The sequence below is a fragment of the Thermobia domestica genome, chromosome 2, assembly GCF_964235325.1.
Source record: "Thermobia domestica chromosome 2, izTheDome1.hap1.1, whole genome shotgun sequence".
Taxonomy (NCBI): domain Eukaryota; kingdom Metazoa; phylum Arthropoda; class Insecta; order Zygentoma; family Lepismatidae; genus Thermobia; species Thermobia domestica.
Window position 1 is genome coordinate 127,718,419 of NC_137455.1, and position 21,806 is coordinate 127,740,224.

At 35.5% G+C, this 21,806-nt stretch overlaps 1 protein-coding gene across 1 annotated transcript in view; it reads right to left on the reverse strand.

Moving 5' to 3' along the window:
- Positions 1 to 4,191: 4,191 nt before the first annotated feature.
- Positions 4,192 to 21,806, reverse strand: part of LOC145675448 (peptidyl-prolyl cis-trans isomerase B) — a 38,757-nt gene continuing 21,142 nt past the window's right edge. The window contains exons 3-5 of the mRNA XM_081745875.1: positions 18,157 to 18,341; positions 5,681 to 7,563; positions 4,192 to 5,650 (exon numbers count right to left, since the gene is read on the reverse strand). Of these exons, the coding sequence (XP_081602001.1) occupies positions 7,429 to 7,563; positions 18,157 to 18,341 (320 nt within the window). The 3' untranslated portion in view covers positions 4,192 to 5,650; positions 5,681 to 7,428. The remainder of the gene's footprint in view (positions 5,651 to 5,680; positions 7,564 to 18,156; positions 18,342 to 21,806) is intronic.

The following is a 21,806-nucleotide window of genomic DNA, read 5'->3' on the forward strand; positions in this document are numbered from 1 at the left end:
TTTACTCTCAGGGGGTGAGTTCTTTCCAGATAGTTTTCTTTTTAAAGGTTTAGTTATTTCATAATAATAATAAAAAAAAATACAATATGACATAAATAATTTCCAATGAAACTCAATATGTGGTATTTTGCTCTTGGGAAGTTTTCTTCGACAAAATTTTCCGAAAACACTTATTACAATTTTGTTCATATTTTGTAAATAAATGTTTCATTAATAACTGTAGCATGACATGACTCAATTAGAGAAATGGGAGAAAACAACGTGTGGTGTCCAGTAATGGCATTTAGGAGCCATGAAAATGTAAATCCGTCGAAATCTCAAATTATTTTTTCCATTACCACAATAGTTTCTTCTCTTCTGTCGCTGCTCGAAAGTAATAAATAAAAACAAGAAAGAAAAACTAGCAAGCTACTACGTTCTTTACAGAGATAGGCACCCTCACTCATTTTGCCCTTATGATGGCTGCCCTAACCCTCATTTCGGTAGATGAGGATGAGGGCATCACCAATATTTGAATGTGAGGGCGAGTGAGTGTGAAGGAATGCATTGAGGGTGAGGGTATCAATAGTGTTTGAGTGTATAGACCTATCCTTGTTTGGCAATATTTTATTTTAGTTCAGTGAACTGAAAGTATTTTAACTCAAAGTTGAAATTTGCTTGCCTGTATATTATATATATATATACCGTAAGACGGGGTTACTTTGCACAAAATATGAAAAGAATTGCACAGTCATCTATCGGTAAAACCATAAACTGTAAAGAGGAAGTTTCAACTGCCACCGTAAAATAGAACATCTAACTGTATTTTGCCTATAACATTGGCGGTTAACCTCGGTTCTAATTACCGGGAGGGTTTGTTGTTGTAGAGATATGGAAAGCAGTCACTGTAAAGGCCGACACAATTTGGAAGATATCACGTACGAGATTATCCGTCAAAGTTAAGTCAGTTTCGTAGAAAACTACTGTGCATAATGGGACTTTGAAACAATAACTGAAATTGAAGTATGAAAAATTTTAAAGCCATAAGAAAAGATAAAACTGGAAGGTGGTGGTTTCAACCTCTAATCAAGATTACTTTGCACCGGTCTAAAGTAACCCCTTAAATAGGAAAGTATTACTGCTGGTACCTCCTGCCTTCTTATTTTAGGTAAGTTTCCTATTTAGGTAGATGCCGGAATGGATTTCTTGGAAAATAAATTACGAACAGTAGCGGATGCAGAAAATTAGTTTGAGAAGGGCTTCACTCAGAAAAGCTGTTTTTCTTTTTAGAAATCGCTACTTTTTTTTGGAGGGGGGGGGGGGAGCTTGAAGCCTATGCATAGGTCTGACTAACATTACATTCTTTTTTAAAAAAAGAGAACTCCTGTAATTTGTGTGGGCTTCGGCCTGAAAGTCCCAAACCCCGTAAATATTCCACTGATTACGTTAGGGATATTCTCGGACAAAGAGCAACCAAGGCAAATCAGTTCACGGGCATTTTTTCTGTTCCTGAGTTAGCATTTTTGTGGGGCATATGCTAAACTATCAGAATGTGATTCCTGTGCCGGTACCAGAAAATACAATTTTCTTTACAAATATCGATAATTCATTCTAAGTACACGTACCAGTACCATCATTCTCATATCAATATTTGTAGACTGCATGCAATTTTGTGTAGGAAGTGAAGTGTATAAATACTGAAGGAAAAACACTGCACAAAAACATTATGTTCGTACGTTGAACATTCTTTTTTGTATGTTGTACAAAGTACCCCCACCTATGGGGTTACTTTGCACCAGTTTCTATTTTAATAATTATGGTCATACTAAATGTTTACTAATGCACTTGCGCAAATGTTTTCCTTATATATATCTAACTATTATATGTTTAAACTACAGCGTTCTAAATCATTAAGTTTGTAAGTTACATGCGATTTCCTTTAAAATTTCTTAATTCTGGTGCAAAGTATCTATACGGTATACATAATGTTTTACCATTCCCGTATAGAAATAAAATCAATTGTTAGTTCAACTTTAACCAATACTAATGTTAACCTACTGTTTATTTTCCTAACTTCCTTATCGCTGGTCTAGTGGTTAGAGCATGCGCCTGTTGTGCACGGGGTCTTGGGTTCGTTCCTCGGTGGAAGCTTTGTTGGCTTGTGCAATCTTCCCACTTTCATTACTTTTCTAACAAATCTCGTGAAAAGTGATAACTATACTCTACATTATTCACTAAATTATTAGTAATTTACGCTGCCATCTTCACTTTTCCACGCCTATAAATTAATAACGATGCGTGTTTTTGTTACCTTCATCGCATTCGCATTTCTCTCCATTTTTAACGGAATTCTCTGTCACAGAATTTGTGTAGAAAGTGATTATAGTGGTGGTTCAAATTAATAATAATAATACACTCTGGGAAAGACTAAACTCAAGCATTACTGCTATCATCAACACATGCCTATCATAGATTTTAAAAATTGTGTAAGGATTGTACGGTATATTTTAATGAACACTTATATTTTGAATAGGAACTTAACGTAAGTTAAATAATATTGTACCTTCATTTTTTTTATTGAAAGTTAATGTAAAATATATGTCAAATAGAGATGAAACTACTGTACATGTGAAAGTAATAAGAGAAATTAATGAAGCAACTGGATTACGGTACACAAAGCACTATACTTTCCAAAATTTAGTTCTAATACAAATAAGTGATAATTTACTTGCATTACTTTTGTATTAAACAGCTCATTTGTGGTTAGCGTTCTTTCCCTTTAATATGAAAGTCTCCTTCTGATATTTCTCCTCGGTTCCAATGATAGAATGGGACCGGTATTTTTAGATATGCAACTCTGCACGATGCCAGAGATTTAGAAAACTACTTACGTTTCATTGTCACAAAATTTAATTACTGATTAGAAACATTGCTATGCACATATTGCACTTTAATCAGGAATATGGGTACTATTTGCAAGCTAAAAAGGAAATAAAATCCTATGTATTTCGAACAGGTATTTTCAGAAAATTTCAAATATCGAATGTCACGTTATTCCTCGTTGAGTCCTTGTCTTTTTCAGGTACAACAAATGAAACAGGTAACAGTAATTAACATAAAAGATTGCTTTCAAGCAGAAAGAAAATATTTTCTAATAATTAGCTCATATGATTCTCCGTTAATGATTACGAATAATTTAATCTTACAAATCTTCCGTAACTTGAACCCTTCTTTACATTTTTTTTCCCAATAAATCTCATAACGAGAACGCTTCATGTCCCTGAAAATTGATCTATTTAAACTTGAGAGAGAACCAAGGGTTTTCGATTGATACTAGCAGATTTGTTTATTACCATTTTAAGAGGTTACCACTATTCTACGAAGAGGAAAGATTGAACAAAACCAGAGATTTTTTTTTTACCAAAACAAACAAACAAACAAAAAAAAAAAAAAAAGGCGTAAATTATGCAAGACTCCTTTGAACCCTAGATCCAGCTGTGAGAGGAGGCAGACACTGAACCTTGGATAGATCAATATACATGTAAGTATCACTCTAGTAAAAAACTATCTAGAATACGTTGTAGTGTAGTGTTGTGTTGTGTTCACTGAGCTGGCTGACATTACAAAACTATACTTTATAATCAAGCATCTGGATAGCCTTCGAAAGAATTCGCTTGGAGAAGCTTCTCTTAATGCTCAATTACAGTATTGTCAACGATTAAGGGTTTTGTTGGATTGTCACGCATAACAGTGATGTTATGAAAACACCGGCTGCAATAAGACCGCCTTGAGCTACTTGATTAACGTAATAACTGTTGTCTTATTCGGTACATTATCATCACTGCTGACCACACATGACACAATCTGGTTAGTTACAATGTCCCGTAAATTATAACACCAGGAAGTATTACTATTTTGTTTCTTTGCTGCCAACTTGCTAATTCGCTTGCTTTCCCCACAGTATTGACCTAGATTCAGTCTCTGGGGAGATGAGTTACTAAACCTCACAGAAACCCAAGACGTGGTTTCGATTCCAATCTAGGCAGCACGTGTAAATTCATATAGTTTAAGTGTTGAAAATAGACGTACACGTACTCAATCACACCTATGCACATTTACTAATACGGATAAAATTGTGTAAGGAATCTTCAAAGGCGATTCACTTCACGTTATTACAAATGATTATGAAGAACTAATTCTCAATTACCGATATGCACTTTATCACAGAAAAAAATATTTATTCCTATTTTTTTACAATCAGAAAATCAAAATTCAAGCATTTTAAGTATAAATCACATTATTCAATATTAATAAATCAATAACACAGTCTTGAGAGTAAGTTAATGTGGCGAATTGAAAACTTACTTACGCTCCGTAATTTAAAGATCACAATAATTAACCTTATTCAAGATGGAAGGGCGGTGACTACATATTAGTTTAAAAAAATAATAAAAATAAAATAAAAAAAAAATTAAAAAAATTCAAATTACCCATTGTCTCAGGTAACAGTGTCTTATTAGATGTTTTTCTTTTTAATGGATCTTGAAATTAAACAATAATTATTTTGGTATTCTACATATACGCGATTTCTTGTCACATGCTTATGAGCGATGAACATCAACAAAGTACTGATCACATAGGTTGTACACTCATAGAAGCACTATTCGCTCGTAAGTTCCCTTAATTTCTACAATTACACATAACAAAATTGGTTCACAAGCTTAGGTTGTAGAGAATCTTTTAAAAAAAAATTAATATATACACAGTGCAGCCCATTTATAACGAATTTCAAGGGACGAACACAATGAGTTCTTTATATCCGAACTTCGTTATAATCAAACTCTTGTATTTTTCCAAATTATGAAAGAAAGAAAAAAAAAAAGGATTGTGGACGAGCGTTGCTGGAAATAACTACACTCAGGTCGATTTCTGCTGTCATCCGAGTGGAAGGGGGAGGAGTGAGACATGCCTGGCTTGCACAGCGACAACAGCTATGAAAAACATTTTTGCGGTACCTGAGATATCCACGAGCAGAAGAAAACATGATTCCGTCCTGAAAACTTCGCTATAAGCGGTCTTTACGGAAAATATTATTCGTAATATACGATCATTTCTTTTATGTTTTAAATAGGAGGTGTGACGGGGATTCATGTTCGTAATATCCAATAATTCGCTAATTCCGAATTCGTTATAAGTGGGCTGCACTGTACATATTCTTTATCTCCACTCTTTTACACGAAACTTTCATTGGACGATACGATATTAAATGTATCTTACTACATGTTTTTTCCAGGTTTAATTAGGTAAATTTAAAAAGGTTGATTTCATCTTTCATCATATTACAAAATTAAAAACTGATTACTCAATTGAAAATACGAAGACAACTCGCATACAGTTCGCAAGTAACGGATATATACCCTCGATTAATGATACATATACTTTAATTTTATATTAACTCACAATATTTTCCATCTACATTCATTCCTGATTAATGAAACTTCAAATTCCGATCTTACGATTTTTACTGGCAAATTTTTACTGTTTCCTTGCAAGTGAAGATGAAAATATACACACGAACACTTCGAAAGAAAAATTTAAATAGTAAATGAAATAAACTTAAGGACTTCTTCCGCATGTAATTTCTTTCTTTCTCGAATCTGCATACAGGGCACTAAACATTGTGCGCATGAATACATAGGACATTTTCACTGTGCACAGAAATTTCACTTATACAGGGCAGAACTATTCAATATTGGGTATCACTAACATCATACTTTCCTAATATTTAGTTTTCGACTCCGAAACACGGAGGTAGATCCGTCCTCTAAATATAAGGACAACATAATTTACTAAATACTGTAATGGTAATTAGAGCCTAGTAATGAATAATAAAAATAATTAATGTCAAACTTCAATCCATTATTAGATCAAATACTCTAATAGTAGTCAACACACTTCCACTTCATTTTCTCGTAATAAATTAACATTTTCTTTTTCCTTAGAAAACCCATTAATTATTGCTATATTTAAAATATTAACATACTAACTGGCCGAATTAATAGGTGATGTTCCTACGAAAGTACTCCCCAATTTGCCTTCTAAACTATTTCACAAAACAAAATACTATTTCGATGGAATTCATGAATGTTGCTTCTCAAAGGTACCTTTCATATACTGTTTCGCATTCCATTGGTGTTTTGATACAAAAATAATTGCACATTTTATAAACTAACGAATCACGTACGCTCATTTAGGAAGGATTTAAGTACAGTATTTAAGAAGGAGAAAACTAAATACAATGAACTATAATTAGTTGTAATTATCAATAACCCGTGACTCACTTAAGGCTGATGACTTGCACCATCTAAGTGTTTTAACTTACTGATTTATACGAGGAAACTTACTTTCTTTCTTTCTTGGAAATTCACAAGGATTTTAATGGTTCGATTGAACTGACTTTAAAATGTTTTTTACTATGTGTAAAATTGGATTTTCTGATATATAATTGTAATATTTAAAACTCGAAGTATTATTAAGTAATATTACATTTATATACAATGCAAATTAATTTTGACGAAGCAAAGGACATCTAACTAGACTTGACGTGATCCAATCAAACCATTAAACTTACAAAAGAACACTTCCACAGGTAAATTAATAACCTAACAAAATAACGATGGCGCTAGTACTCAACATGAAGATATTTAATACGCTCTATATTACATTCTGAAATTCATATTTGTATTAATTCTGTCTCCTTGTGAATTTTGCAATTTCAATCATCCAAAACTCATACAACTGTGCGCTCTGGAACGTTTATCTAGTATCAAGTAATTGCATAATAATTCAACTTGCAATGTAGCAACACAATATGTAACTTAGAACTACAAAACCACACATCATCCACATCGATCTGCAATACTTCGCAGAAAAAGAAAGCAACCTGTCATCTAATACTTTTGTAAACTCAAACGCTACTTATGTACTATTAAATAAAAATATTCATCAAAAGAGCCCTGTTATTATGGAATGCACGAGTTTTAGCTTATTTATTCAAATCAACTTCTCAACCCGAAAAGAACTTTAAGAGATTGTGTTATAAAGTTGGAAAATTGTTAAAATAATGAAGTCCACCAATTTATTATGGCTATCGTAAATATAATCCAGAAGACAAATACGGTAGTACGAATGATTTTTTTTAATTATTTTAATTATTATTATTACTCTTAGGTAACCACTATTGGCAGGAAGCAGCATGACTTAGATCTTAACAAGGAACAAATTATACAATTAGCTTTCCGAATTAATGCAGGTTATTACAGTACTTTAACAATCAATCATCTCACATTCTTGTACTACAAACAGTATATTCAGGAAAGAAAACGCGGTTTTGTCTTTTTTTAGCAAACACAACCAGCAAAACAAAACTGTCCTTTTTTATTTACTTATTTATTCTTCTGCATCACCTTTGGAAACTGCAAATGGTTTCTCTACAACTTCTGCTCCGCAATCACTAATCCGGACGTCCTTTGTTGGTCTATCTCTGTTATCTGTCGCCGTAGATTCAATCTTCCTTACAACATCCTGTAAAAATTATAATAAAATAAATTAGAATTGAATAAATTCAAAAAGTACTCGCTTTGTTCTTCTGTAGCCTGTTAGTTAAGCTCAAACATGTTAAGAACGAATTTAACCTGAGAATTATCCGCAGCCAAGATACACTTAAAGGTTTTCGTGGCAGAGTTGAGTTCATTGACATGGTTGCTCTTCAACGGAGTTATATTATAACAAACAAAATCTAATTATTACACTGTCTTCGCTCAAACAACTTTTCAAATTTAAAGAAAAATCGCAGTTCTTATATGCATATTGCATTTAATGTGCTCCTACAACAATCGACATTGGTTTGCATTCCGCATTAGAAAACTTATAATTTCAATTACACCACCTCGACATATGTAAATAGATCCTCCAAAAATGCACCCTGATCATTGGTATGTACCTGTGCAGGAAAGAAGCAATACATGGTCTTTGAGTTAGTACTTAGTAAACCCACCTTTGGCAGCATTTATTCAATCCTACATGACATGGTATTCGGTAAATCACTGATAGCATGTGATAGATGATATTCGTCTTATAATGTGTCAAATAACTACTATTTGTTTCCCCCGTATGCGTGTGAGTCTGTGGAATTACATTTTCACATTTTATAAACAAACATTTTCTACAGGATTTACAACCTGGGAATATCCAAGCCACAGCGGAGTTTGAAACCCCTTTGCCCTTTTCCATAGGAAGTTAACTTTGTTCTATGACATGGTGCTGTCATCAATAAACTTTGCGCCGTCAAATGGCAGTAAGCTTGAAAGAAGGATAGCAATATATACTTGCAATACCTCGGTGTATTTCGGAGCATTAATGTGCTCACTGCAAGAAAGGAGATTTTTATGATCTAACCAACTTTCCAAATTGCACTCCATACTATAACTATTAAACCACCGTGAAATTATGGTGAATCGTGCTATGTTGATCACTTAAATACCTATTGTCAATCGCTGTTCGAGAATGGGCAAATTGGCTTTCATCGGAACAGGTTTCCGAAACTTGTGAATTATAATTAAAACTAACCTGTATAAAGTTTTTATATTTATTTATTTAAGAACTTTCGAGCAACGATAACGACCAAGTATTATGGTCGTGAAAGAAATTGAATTCGAGATTTCAACTGATTTACACGCTTCACGGCCCCTACAAGCCAGAAATGTGACTTCTAGATGCCTGCCAGTTTATTCGTTCCGATGTAAATGTTCATTTGCCTAGAAGCATATCGTTCAACATATCTGCACCAATCTTAAAAGTTTTCATCAGATCCTACATTTTTTTTTTAACATACCCCCAAAATTATGGTAATTTACTGAGAGGTGAACATTTTTAAAAAATCGATTTTTCTCGAAAACTGCTCTAACGGTGTTTATATTTCATTGATAATCTAACAATATGGAATAATTTATTTGTTCTGAAAAAATAAATGACGTAGTTTATTCTTGGGGAAGGCCTTTTTCTTCGGACGATTTCTTTAAAAACTAATTCGGATAATTTTCTCTATATTTCAAAAATAACTCCGTAATGTTGAACAAGTTACTTGCAACGAAAATATCCGCAAAGCCTAATTTATTCTTGAGGGCCAAGTTTTCCGAAAACACCATACAATTTTCTTCATATTTTACAATAAAATGTTTCATTAACAACTGCAGCATAACATGATTTAGTTTAATGTTATTAGAGTGGGAGAAAATGAAATGAAATCTTTGGGTTTAACGTCCTACGTTTATGGCTGATAGGCTAAGGGAGGAGATGATTAAAGCAAATGAATGATGGAAGAATTGGTGGAATGAAAGCTGGGAGAAAACGGGAGAACACCGAGAAAACCCACGGGCATGATTATGTGGACTGAGAGTTTAGTGTGGTGGTCCGTACTTTTTATTTACCCTATATTTCAAGTGCTTCCCACGGACACTTCGTCAGGGCTTAGGAAATGGAGTTGGTTTTGCATTTTTTTTTTCTCTGTTAGTACAAAACTGTAGTAAGTAAATATCTCAGGATTCTTCGTACACATCTGTCAACATTGGATGAAAAGTAATTGACAGATTTGGATATTTGGATCCTTGGGCTCTGGAGCCATTGGTTCCAGTCGACCTGATTTTGCGCGTGCATGTATATTTACATCCCGTTTGAACTGCAGTATAATTTTGTTAATAGTTGCTAATAAGACATGTAACACAGTACTTCTAACACACTCAATTTCTAACATTAGACGCCAGGTAGCTCCTCAAAGCCATGTCCGCAAGCCATGGTGACACTTATTGTAGTGTATGCACACGTCATCTACATCATACACACTGGCTCTTGCAATACCTTCAGTGGTTCCGTTTTCTGGTGTAACTACAACTCCAGATCAAAAACCAGTTTTGATCATTTGTGAGTGAAGAATACCACAATTCAGCAGAAAGCTGTTAAAAAGTGCCTTTTTTCAACTACGTATTTATGTGAATCAACTTTCTGAGCGCAATTAAGACAATATATATATATATATATATATATATATATATATATATAAAAAAACAGCTAGATATTGATTCTGCTAAGCTTGCAGTTTAACATTGGGTCCATAAATCGACAAAATTTCAGCAAATAAATAGTAGCAAATGCCGCAATGAGTTCATAAAAATAACTTTCCAGAGAAAATAAATAATTCTGACTAAAAATTTGTAATTTCTAATTAATTAATTTAGTAATAAATAAAAATGATAATAAATACTACAATTAAAGATTAAATTAAAGTGTGATACTTTCTACTTTAGCGGTTCCCTCCATTTAATTTCATTTTTCCTTTGCCAGTCCCCGTGCATCGAAAGGTTGAAAACAACTTCTATATAATACGTATTCCGGGGCATTCCCGGCAGTTATATGTGATATACGTACTTGAAACGAATTATTTTACATAATTAAATTATATGCAGAGCATAATAGTATATAAACTTCACTCAGCGAATTTTTTTTTAATTTATTTTATTTTAAACAAAGGAAAACATCCCTATCCCTTTATGGTGCATCACTTGCGAAGTTCAGTCAAAGAGAACAGCTACTGAAGAATAATAAATTAGTGCAAGACAGACGTGCTAAAAAGATCTATTTTTCTGCGCCTATTCAATGATTTCATGTTTTCTTGTGATTATGCGAAATTATTGTATATATGGATCCTAAGTGCATCTTTCCTATCATCAGCTATCTATTCAATCATTCAATCATTCACCCATCCCTTTGTTAGCAAGTCATGACAAATTAATCGATACTTACAAATACCTCTTAATAAGCAAGTTGTTTTTCTGCCTTGATTATTTATTTATCACTTTGCTTATTGGGTAACTATATCCAATCATACGTAAATAATGGTTTGAAGTAAAACAACTGTTCACTATCAAGCGTAATGAGTAAAGATTTTTCCAGACGCAATGTAAAAGTCAAATCAATTCAATTTCGCTAATGAAAAAAACACCAGGGTAACGGTTATGATCTACATTAAAACACGTAATCTAGTAGACTTTAAGCAAAAAATTTTGATTAACACAATCAAAGTTTTTTTAAAATCTAAATTTATTGTAGATTTTAGAAAAATACTCCCTTTGACAATTTGTTTTGTTTGACCTACAATAATTCTGTTTACTACCTTATTAATTTACTTTGAATAACAATTTTATTACTATAACCTACGATGTGCACACCAAAAGTACGTGCCGTTTCGTTCTAATTTCCAAGAAGTAAATACAGGGAAATAACCCGTGAATTTCTCATCTAACTCTCCCTCTTTATTGATACACAGTTGCTATCGTCCATCCTTGTGTAGAATGTAGCTTAGTTTATCTATCGGGGTATGTTTCTGATACTGGAAAATAGTACTTTCCAGGGATGATCTACTGGCAAAATGGTGTCCACGACGAGAATCCTTCAGGTTTAGGTACAACCAGAAGTCGCTTCAGCTAAATCTGTTTTGTAAAGTGAATGAGGCAGAAATTTAATACCATGCTCACTCAAGAATGAAGTCACAACATTAGCTCGGTGTGACGGTGCATTGTCCATGTAAAAAATGAAATTGCCATTTGTGATTGTTTCTCAATTTTGGCAAAAAATTATGTATCCGAAAGTGTACAAAAATACTAATCCGTAATTGTATGACCTTGACCTTGCGGAACAGAGTGGGATAATATCACTTTCCGAGAATCCCAGAAGATAACGTACAGCACCTTCTCACAGGATTCCACCTGACGAAATTTTCAGGGGTGGTGAATGTGTGTGTTTTCACTGTATCGACTGCATTTTTATTTCTAGGTTGAATAATGAAATCTGTGATACATCCATTGTTAGAACACTCTCCAAGACACTGCGTCCCTCTTTTCTGAAGCGTGTCAAATTTGCAACACTTGATCGAATCTATGCCTCCTCTCGATCGTCATTGAACATTTGAGGAACCCAGGGAGGAGAAATTTTTCTTAAGCCCAGTTTGTAATTATTTGTTCTACTGTTCCCATTGTTAGCCCCAGTGAGTATCTTTTTGGAAGGACATTATTATTTTATATTTATATATATATATATATATATATATATATATATATATATATATATATATATATATATATATATATAGAGAGAGAGAGAGAGAGAGATTCGTAATATGTTCAGTTAGTCACTTTTTGCTATTACTGGAGCACTCTCTGTTGTCGATTTTTTCGATCATCTTTATATATCTCCCCCAAGCTGCGGGGATAATTTGGATTTGAACGGCATCGAAAGTGTCATTGTTCATCTCGGCGATCCAGAAAACTATAGATTTGACACTAATATCGGTTATTTTCGATCATTTTTAAAATCCCCCCTCCCCTCTAAGTGGTACCATCAAAGTAAATGATACAAAACATTCCAGACCCGAACCTCACCTATGTCGAAAACTCGATCGAGATTTGTCGGGAGGTTCAAGAGGTACGAAGTCACACACACACACACATACAGAGTGAATCAAAAGTCTGGACACGGTGGAATAAATCGAGAACTTAACTTCGAATCGAAAAACCAAAAAACACGTGTTTAGTAATATTAAAAAAACTATCTGATGAAACCAAACTCGACCCTCTAGACCCACCCCCTGGGGGCTGGGGTGGGGTCAACTTTGAAATTTCAAATGGAAACTCCAATTTTTGATTGCAGATTTGGATTCTACGGCCCAAACTATGTAAGGTTTCATCAACACTTTTCCGTCGGTGCACTATATGGCGCCATAATCGGCGAAACTAAATTAACTGTTTGGGGTGAAAAAGAAAGACATTTTGCTGTTAGACCGAGAATCGTTACCAACAGATCCGTCACCGGTAACGACCTGCCACTTATAAACGAATCGCTCAGGTGAACGTCGCTTTAACATGTGAATGAACGAACGAGCAATGCCATCCCAATGTTGCAATCCCATGTCACGTGCCACTAAACGTGTTATAATTCACACATTCATATGTTGCATGTGAGAAGAGAAAACAATAATGAAACGAATAACACACACACACACACACACACACACAGGTATCACTTCTTGTACAAATGCTTCACTATAATGCCCAAATTACAGGTTACGCCTATAACCTTCGTCATGTCTATCCCGAACGAAAGTTCGATCAACGTACTTAAGAGGACTCCATGCCACGAAAATGAAATCAAATTTTTGAGTTTTAGGTCCCACGATTTTGCCGGTTAGGGTAAAGGAGACGGTGATTATGAGAGAGATGAATGAAATGGTGGAATTAAGAAAGTGGGAGGAAACGGGAGATCCCCGAGAAAACCCACGCACACGGTGTTTGTCCACCACAAAGTTCATTTGGCGCGAGCAGGTTTTGAACCCAGGACCCCAAGCACCAGAGGTGAACGCACTACCACTGAGCCACCGTGGCCCCATCCATGCCATGAAATTAAGGTGGTACTGTACATATGTATTGAAATGTGTGCACTGTTCACACAATGCTCTTTAGTGGTAACTCCTTTAGTTTTGAAATTATATTGGAACGACAGAATCTAATCTTGTCTAAGGTCCGATGTGATCAATTTATTGATGACACATTAATAATTTCGTATTTACGATTTTGTTTCGGGAGGGGCTTTGCTAACTTTCGGGGGGACTTTGCCTGGAAATGTGAAAATTCTGCAAGATTTTCATTTAGTTTACTATACTAAGTAAGATTTCGGGGGGGCTTAAGCCCGGAAGCCACCCCCCTAAATACGCCACTGCACATTATAGACATTTAAAAATTAAAGGATGAAAGGATTAAAAATAAAAATAAAACATACTACTACAGACTACTACCCTTTACAGACTACTACCCTTTACAGACTACTAGTACTACTACTACAACTACTACTACTACTAATGCTACAATTACTACTACTACAACTAATGCTACAATTCCTATTACTACTACTGCTACTACTACAACAACTACTAGCAGATAATAATATAATATACTATAATAATAATAATAATAATAATAATAATAATAATAATAATAATAATAATAATAATAATAATAATAAGAAGAAGAAGAAGAAGAAGAAGAAGAAGAAGAAGTAAAGAAAGAATTCAATAATAATTTCACCCATCTAAAACTATGCGAGACTGCGAGCAGTCTCGTGAGTCGCAGTCCGACTATTCGCACAAATCAGGCGAAATGATGGCGAAAATCATGATGCCGTCGCTTCGGGGGACGACGTCGTGCCACTGCTGGGCCAAGACAACCGTCTGTCTCATAGCTGCCGTTCCTGAACAGCGGCGGGGCCGTCACGGTGTTCGCTGCCAAGCCGACAAATAGGCAGCCGCCTTTGAACCAGCACTAGCACACCCTTTTCGCTGCTGTCACCCAATAATCGACGATGGTCGGACAAAGTTCGTCGGCAATTATTCATGGGGAACGTCTCGGTTCCCAAACCTAATAGAGGTTCGGATCTCACTTTCAACTGTAGGTCCCGACTCTCTCGTCCCACTGCGGAAAAGGAACGATAAACACCCTAACAAACCCAATAGTTACACGTTTTCTTTTCTTTTTTTGATCACATGTATACTTCTTTCATCACGTCTACAGCATTGAAGCTAATTAAAGTTCATATAGGAAGTTCTCCTGATTTCGCCATTACAGCGCCACGTCACACAGCGACAACTATGTTTCGACTAAATCTTATCCAGGTTTGTGCGCAGAATCCGACTCTGCAATAAAAAATAAAAGCTTCCATTTCAAATCTTTCAGCTAACCCCACCTAGCGGTAGGGTGCGGAATCGTGTTTGGTACCATTGAATAACTTGGTTGATCCGACACGTATTTCTCAAAATACTGCACCTTGCACAGACGATCGGAGCTAATATCAAGCTCATAAACGAAGAGGGGAGCATCTAATTTCGCCGATTACAGCATGATATCACACATCGACGAAAAAGTTTTGATTATACCTTACATTATTTGGGATGCAGTCTCCGAATCTTCAATAAAACATTGGAGTTCCCATTTGAAAAATCAATGCCCCCCGCCCCAACTCCTTTTCAGAAGGTGGGGGCGGAGTGTTGCGTTTGATATCATCGGATAGCTTCTTGAAACATATTAAATACGTTTTTTTGCGCTTTTATGATCAGAAGTGTATTTCTCCAGTTACTCTACCGTGGCCAAACTTTTGGTTCACCCGTTATTTCAAACATAAATTAGCTTGACAGTTACAGGCTATTTTTGATAATTTCACACCATTCGAACATTTGCACGTTATAGGGCCAGTTCTACACTATCCTGATATCTTTTAATCGTCAGATAAGATAACACTGGTCGCAGTGGACGCAGTGGTCATGTGTTATTTTGTGTAAGATGAGATCTACTACCGCGACAAGGTTGGATCATTCCGATAATTTATCTTTATCAGAGAATGGTACAATCGACCCTAATGAATGTCATATTTTAGCGATTAGAAAACAGTTATATCAATACATTTTCATCTTAGACACAGAAGTCAAAAAACACCATAGTGCAATAAGCAGATACTTCAATAGCTATACTTTTCTTCAATTTTCCTTTTCCTTTGTTTAATTGTTTTATTTTTTGTCCTCTACTCGCCGCTTTTGAATTTTCTGGTTTGCAATACTGATACTGTCCGAAGCCCGAATGAAGAAGGTGTGCCTTTCTCTGTGTCTTCTGTCTGTGTGTAGTGTGCTTCTATCCAGTGACGAGAAGGAACAGAGAAGTGAACTAGTGACACTGAACGAGAACAGAGGTCGGAAATACTACCAAGCTCATGAACGAAATGAGAGTATTTAGGGGTCATTTATTTTCCCCGATTACTGCGCCATGTTATGCATCGACGGAAAAGTGTTAATGAAACTTTACATAGTTTGGGCCATAGAATCCAAATCTGCAATCAAAAATTGGGGTTTCCATTAGAAATTTCAAAATTGACCCCACTCCAACCCCCAGGGGGTGGGTCTAGAAGGTCAAGTTTGGTTTCATCAGATAGATTTTTTAATATTACTAAACACGTGTTTTTTGATTTTTCGATCCGAAGTTAAGTTCTCGATTTATTCCACCGTGTCCAGACTTTTGATTCACTCTATATATATATATATATACATATATATATACACTAGCTAAAATTCCTGGGGTTGCACGAGAAAAGTAGGTACATATTTGAAAATGATGAACTGAATAAAATAAATAACGAAGAGCAAATGTTCTCGGCGTTGCCATAATAAAATAAGGAACCTAGCAAAATAAATAACGAAAATAACGACCACAATATGTCAAAAGGAAAGAACTGAGTAAGTAACTACGAGCAATACCTTAGCAGTTGGTCCTGTCTATTTTCGGGCTAGCTGACACACGTTCTTGACTTAACTTGGGCATAACTGTCATCCGCTCTGTCACCAATCACCTTAGCGACCCCGGAAACTATAGATTTGACACTATTCTTGGTTATTTTGTCCATTTTATTTTCCATCTCCCCTATGCCTATGAGGACTGAACCTGAACTTAGACGGCATCGAGGATGTCACTATTCGAAACTAATTCTATAATTTTCGACTATTTTTATGATTTTTACTCTCCATCCCGCCAGAGGTGCCTTACCCCCACAGTGCTTTATTTCATATTGTAACTCATATGTATAGTCAACCTGTATTTAGAAATAAGTTTACGTGCCAAGTTTCACATAACGCGAGGAATCGTGAGACACGCTTTTTTACATAAATTTTAAACTATCTCTTTCCCAATGTGGCCTCTTCTTCCTCTCCTTCCCCCCCCCACCCTCAGAACATGAACCAAACAGTTCTATATAGCCTACTGCCTCTTCCAGACTAGGCTCTCTTCGATACAACTACCTTGAAGTATGCCAAGTCAACCGTGTGGATTTGTATACTGGACAAACAATCATTTTTATACACAATTAAAACCGATTTGGAGAACAGTTTATATTATTTTATTTTATTTTTTATTTATTTTTTAAAAATATTATCAATGCTGTGGTTATTTTCTTTTACCTTTTCGGTTTTCGCAGTAAAAATGTTAGATTTGGAGACCTAAAGTTTGAGCCTCATGCAGGTAACTTTAGATTTCCAAGGTCTATTCTCGAGCAACCTCACATAAATAGGAGTCCGAGATTACTCCAGAAAAATTTCGAATACAAAAATAATATACGTACTTATTTATTCAGATCTTGGTGAACCCAAATTAACTGCATTATGCGAATTATATGCCCAAAGCAGAATTGTTACTCAAAATATATTTCCTAATAATTTTAGTGACACCCTACTTCTTTCTACATATGGCCTTAAGCCCGTTACGTATGAGAGATGACATCCTTCAGCATCAACAGCTAATATCCACAAGAATCATGAAAGTGCTCACCTATGATGCGTGGGGTTCAAGGATCCATCTGAGCTTTCGACAAGTGGGACTTGTGGAGGACAAATACAGTGAGAGTGGATTTTCCAGTTTCCTCCAATTTTCATCATTCCATATCTTATCATTGTCTATCCTCGGTGCATAAACGTGGGACGTTAAACGAAATAATATAGCCAATTACATAACGAAATTAAGAGAAAAATACAGTAGTGTACTTTCAATCAAGTACACTATTCAATCTGATATTGTAAAATATCTAGTACATTGTAATTATACACTTTAACAGTAAATTAAACAGTTCTAGTTTAAAATAAGGGCTTCCACATTGAATCGACTGCTCCAGATTTTTTCCCCTGCTTCCGAAGTCCGTAAAAGCAAACGATGAATGTATATACATATAAACTAAACGTACGTTTACGGATGAGAAATATATATATATATATATATATATATATATATATATATATATATATATATATATATATATATAAAATTTACTAGATAGATAGATTCTTATTTGTTACTTGTATGCATTAAGAATCATAGAAGTCTAGTCTTTAGCATACAAATCTCTCATTCCTACTATATGACGCGATTGAGAATTGGCCGATGTTTATAACATTTTTCTATTTTACTTCCCGGAATCATCCATGTTACCTAACAAGGTATCAATCCTTCCTTCCAAAGCATGCATACGAGATTAAAATACACGTACCATTCCTTTGATTACTTTTCCAAATACAACATGTCGCCCATCTAACCATGGAGTTTGTTTTGTAGTGATGAAGAACTGGGATCCATTTGTATCCTTACCGGCGTTTGCCATCGAAACCCATCCAGCACCATAGTGTTTCAACTTGAAGTTCTCATCATTAAATCTATCACCATAAATGCTCTTCCCTGAAATAAATAAAAGTACTGTAATGATTACGAACGTACCACTACTATTGGATCGATGCGTAAGTTCGTGCGGTTCTTACATTTTGTATTTTATTTTTATTCTGGTGTTCTGTTAATTCAAATACATATACAACATAGACATAACATTAACATATTCTACGAGTGTAACAATACATTGCATACATTTTACTGTCACTTACATTAACTCACAATCACTCAGTGATGTATTCACCTCCACTATCTATGACCTTCCGTCAACGTTCAGGTATAAGTTCAATGCCTCGCTTGTATAACCGTTTTGGTTTTGAGTGGAAGAAATCTGTTAGCCATTGGTCAAGAGAAGCTCTTCTATGCTGTTCTTTCAGCAATTACTTCATTTTCGTACACTGCACAAATTGTTCTCGCAGCTTCTGCTGCACTGGATCCTTGGTTAAACTCAGAGTAAAATGTGACGGAAATGATCATTTTTCTCAATTTGACAATCCATATTAGTTTGTCTGAAATATATACAATACGTTCACAATCAAGAAAACCTGTTTTCACATCACAAACTCCAAACTATGGTAAAACAACGGAATAACGATAAACAATCGCTTCACGCCGCATTGTTGCCAACTCAAAAGAAAACCGCACGAACTTATGCATCGACCTTATACAACTGCTAAATCCACTTGCAAGAGCAAATAGTTTTTATTTTTAAAATTACTGAAATTAGGACATTACAATATAAAACTGACAACTATTGTAAGAATACACATCCCGATTTATTGCAAGAACAAATGCTCCTCGCCCCTTTTTGCAGCAATCTATCTAAGATTACTTGTTTTGAAAGAAATTATTTCGTTTTCAACCTCCATTCCAGCAGCAAAACTATATAGTGGAATCCGAAATACCACTCAGACTTACGTAAGACTACTTGTGTTTCCATCAGGAATCGTACCCGGGAAACATGCACACCGACAGCACGGCTTTAGCGGTTCACTTAAGATGGAAAATTGGATTACTATTCAAGATCCTCGTGTATTATGCTAACTAATACGTAGAAAGACACGCCTCACAGCTGCAGATCCAGCAATTATTATTCACTTTGTGTTCCAAGACTACTTTCTCTGTACCAACTAGTGAAACATGATACTATGCAGCCCCTAAATTTGAAAATTCCTGGTTTGATCTTCGGTACTGCTTTAATACGACTATTTTTTTTCTGTACATAGTACAGATGCACGCAAATCAAATCTAATCGATTCGTGATATGATGTAATTCGAAGTTGCAGTGGCAGCTATGAACTTTACACAGACTCCGCTATACTAAAATACTCAGCCGAAAATTAGTAAAACAATGTTCACGAGCAGTTCTCGGATTTTTTTAAGTTAATTTTTATTTTTTTTTTATGAGAGGAGGTAGTTTAACACACAAATAACACCTCCGGCCAGCAGTTAAGTTTAATAAAGGTAAAATGAGCAGCAAGTCGGCTGTTTTCAGCATAGAAGAACAGGCTGGAATAAGTTTGTGTAAAACCTATGCTTAATATAGAATACATATAACCATAACCATTCTATAGAATATGGACTTTTGAATGGCACAAATGCTTTTGGGGAGAAGGGAATCTGGAGGACGAAGAAACAACAAAATAAGCACATCAAGAGGTAACAAAAACCTTCTTGCTGAGTACAATTATCACAACCTCCAAAAATAAGCAGTATTCTCTCCATGAACAGAAAGACATTATGCCTATTATCTATGAAGACATGAGGAAAAGGAAGCTGTGCCCGTTTTGTACGTACAGTCCGCAGCAAAAAACCTGCAACATGAGCATGTAAGTTGATTGTGAAACTACGCCTAACAGCGCAGGGAATTAACATAACGTCTAAGTGGTACGAATCACACCAAAAGAAACCTCGGCGTCCTCCCGTGCACACTTATTTTGGAGCAAAAGATTTCGTCGTTTCACAATAAACTTACATGCTCATGTTGCAGGTTTTTTGCTGCGGACTGTACCACACACTCTCAATGTTGAACGAAGAGGCAGCGATTCGTCACAAATCGGGCTCCTCGTCAGATCATCATATTAAATGTCACCGAGGATGAAATATGGTGCTTAAAGTATGATTTTCTTACCAAATGACAGTAGTCGGCATTGGTCAGTTACAAGACTAGCCAAGGTTCACGTAAGAGGTGATTCCTCACATCAAAATAAGAATATACAGACATGTTCAAATTATTAGATTCACGCTCGAAAAATGCAAACTTGATGTAGAAGTCCTAATTTCAGAGTTCTAGAACATTTAATTTAATGGTTAAACCACCAATATAGGATCCTTCATTTGTTTACTGTACAGTTGAAGTGGTGATATCACCGCTGAACAGCAGATGGTATTAGTGTGGGAGGGAAATTCTGGAAGTGGTGTTTCAGTTGTGGATAGCTATTGTGGTTCCTATCAATAAGTTACAGTCTGAAGTATTGTGGTTACTTCGTAAGAAGTTAACGACATTAAGTGTTCAACAGTTCAAAGGGTCAGTTTAAAATGATCGTGACGTGTTTCGTGTACCAATCTTCTATTCTGTGTAGTCCTGTAATTGCAGCATAAAGGGAAAAGCAAAAGACCTTTCTCCGCGTAAAATGGACGTTAACAAAATACTTCTGGTGCAAATAAGATATGCACGGCAATACATTGCTAGTAGTGTTGGGATAAAACAAAAATCTGAGTAGAATCTCTGTTGAAATGAACAAGAGCCAAAATAGGGTTGGGAAGTGTGGGCGAAAACCAAAGCTATCGCTAAGAGGTATCAAAAAACTAAAAAGACTGGCCCTGGGAAACACAAATGCAACTTCTAATAGACTTAAGCATAAAAATGGCCGAGTATGGCGCAAACATTTGTCCTGAAAGTGTTCGAAGGATTCTTTGTGCCGAGGGAATAAAAGCACAGGTCAAGAAAGAAAACAAAAGTTAGTCTACTCTAATCATGGCAAGGAAGCGCCTCGAATGGACACGAGGCCTAGAATATTGGACTGCTGACGAATGGAGAATAGTTTGTTTCAGTGATGAATCATGTATCTTTGTCTCTGATGAATGTTCACAATATGTGCAACGTTGACGTGGGAGGAATTCAAGTTGGAATGTCTTTAATAAACCGTGAAGCATCTTACTTCAGTCATGGTCTGGGACGTGTTCTCTGTCTTCGGACCTGGAAGACTGTATATAGTAGAGAGGACAATGAAGAAATACCTACAAGTTCTTCAAGAAGAACTGCTTTCCCAGACTGCACTCTGGTTTGATGACGTACAATTCATCTTCATGCATGGTAGAGCCCCATACCACCGGACCAAAGCTGTGACAAAATTCTTCGAGGACAACGAAATTAGTGTTCTTCCGTGGCCAGGCACTAGTCCTGATATGAACTTAATTGAAAACTTTTAGAGCTTCATGAAAGAAAGGCTAGAGAAGAAGAACATTAGAATCAAA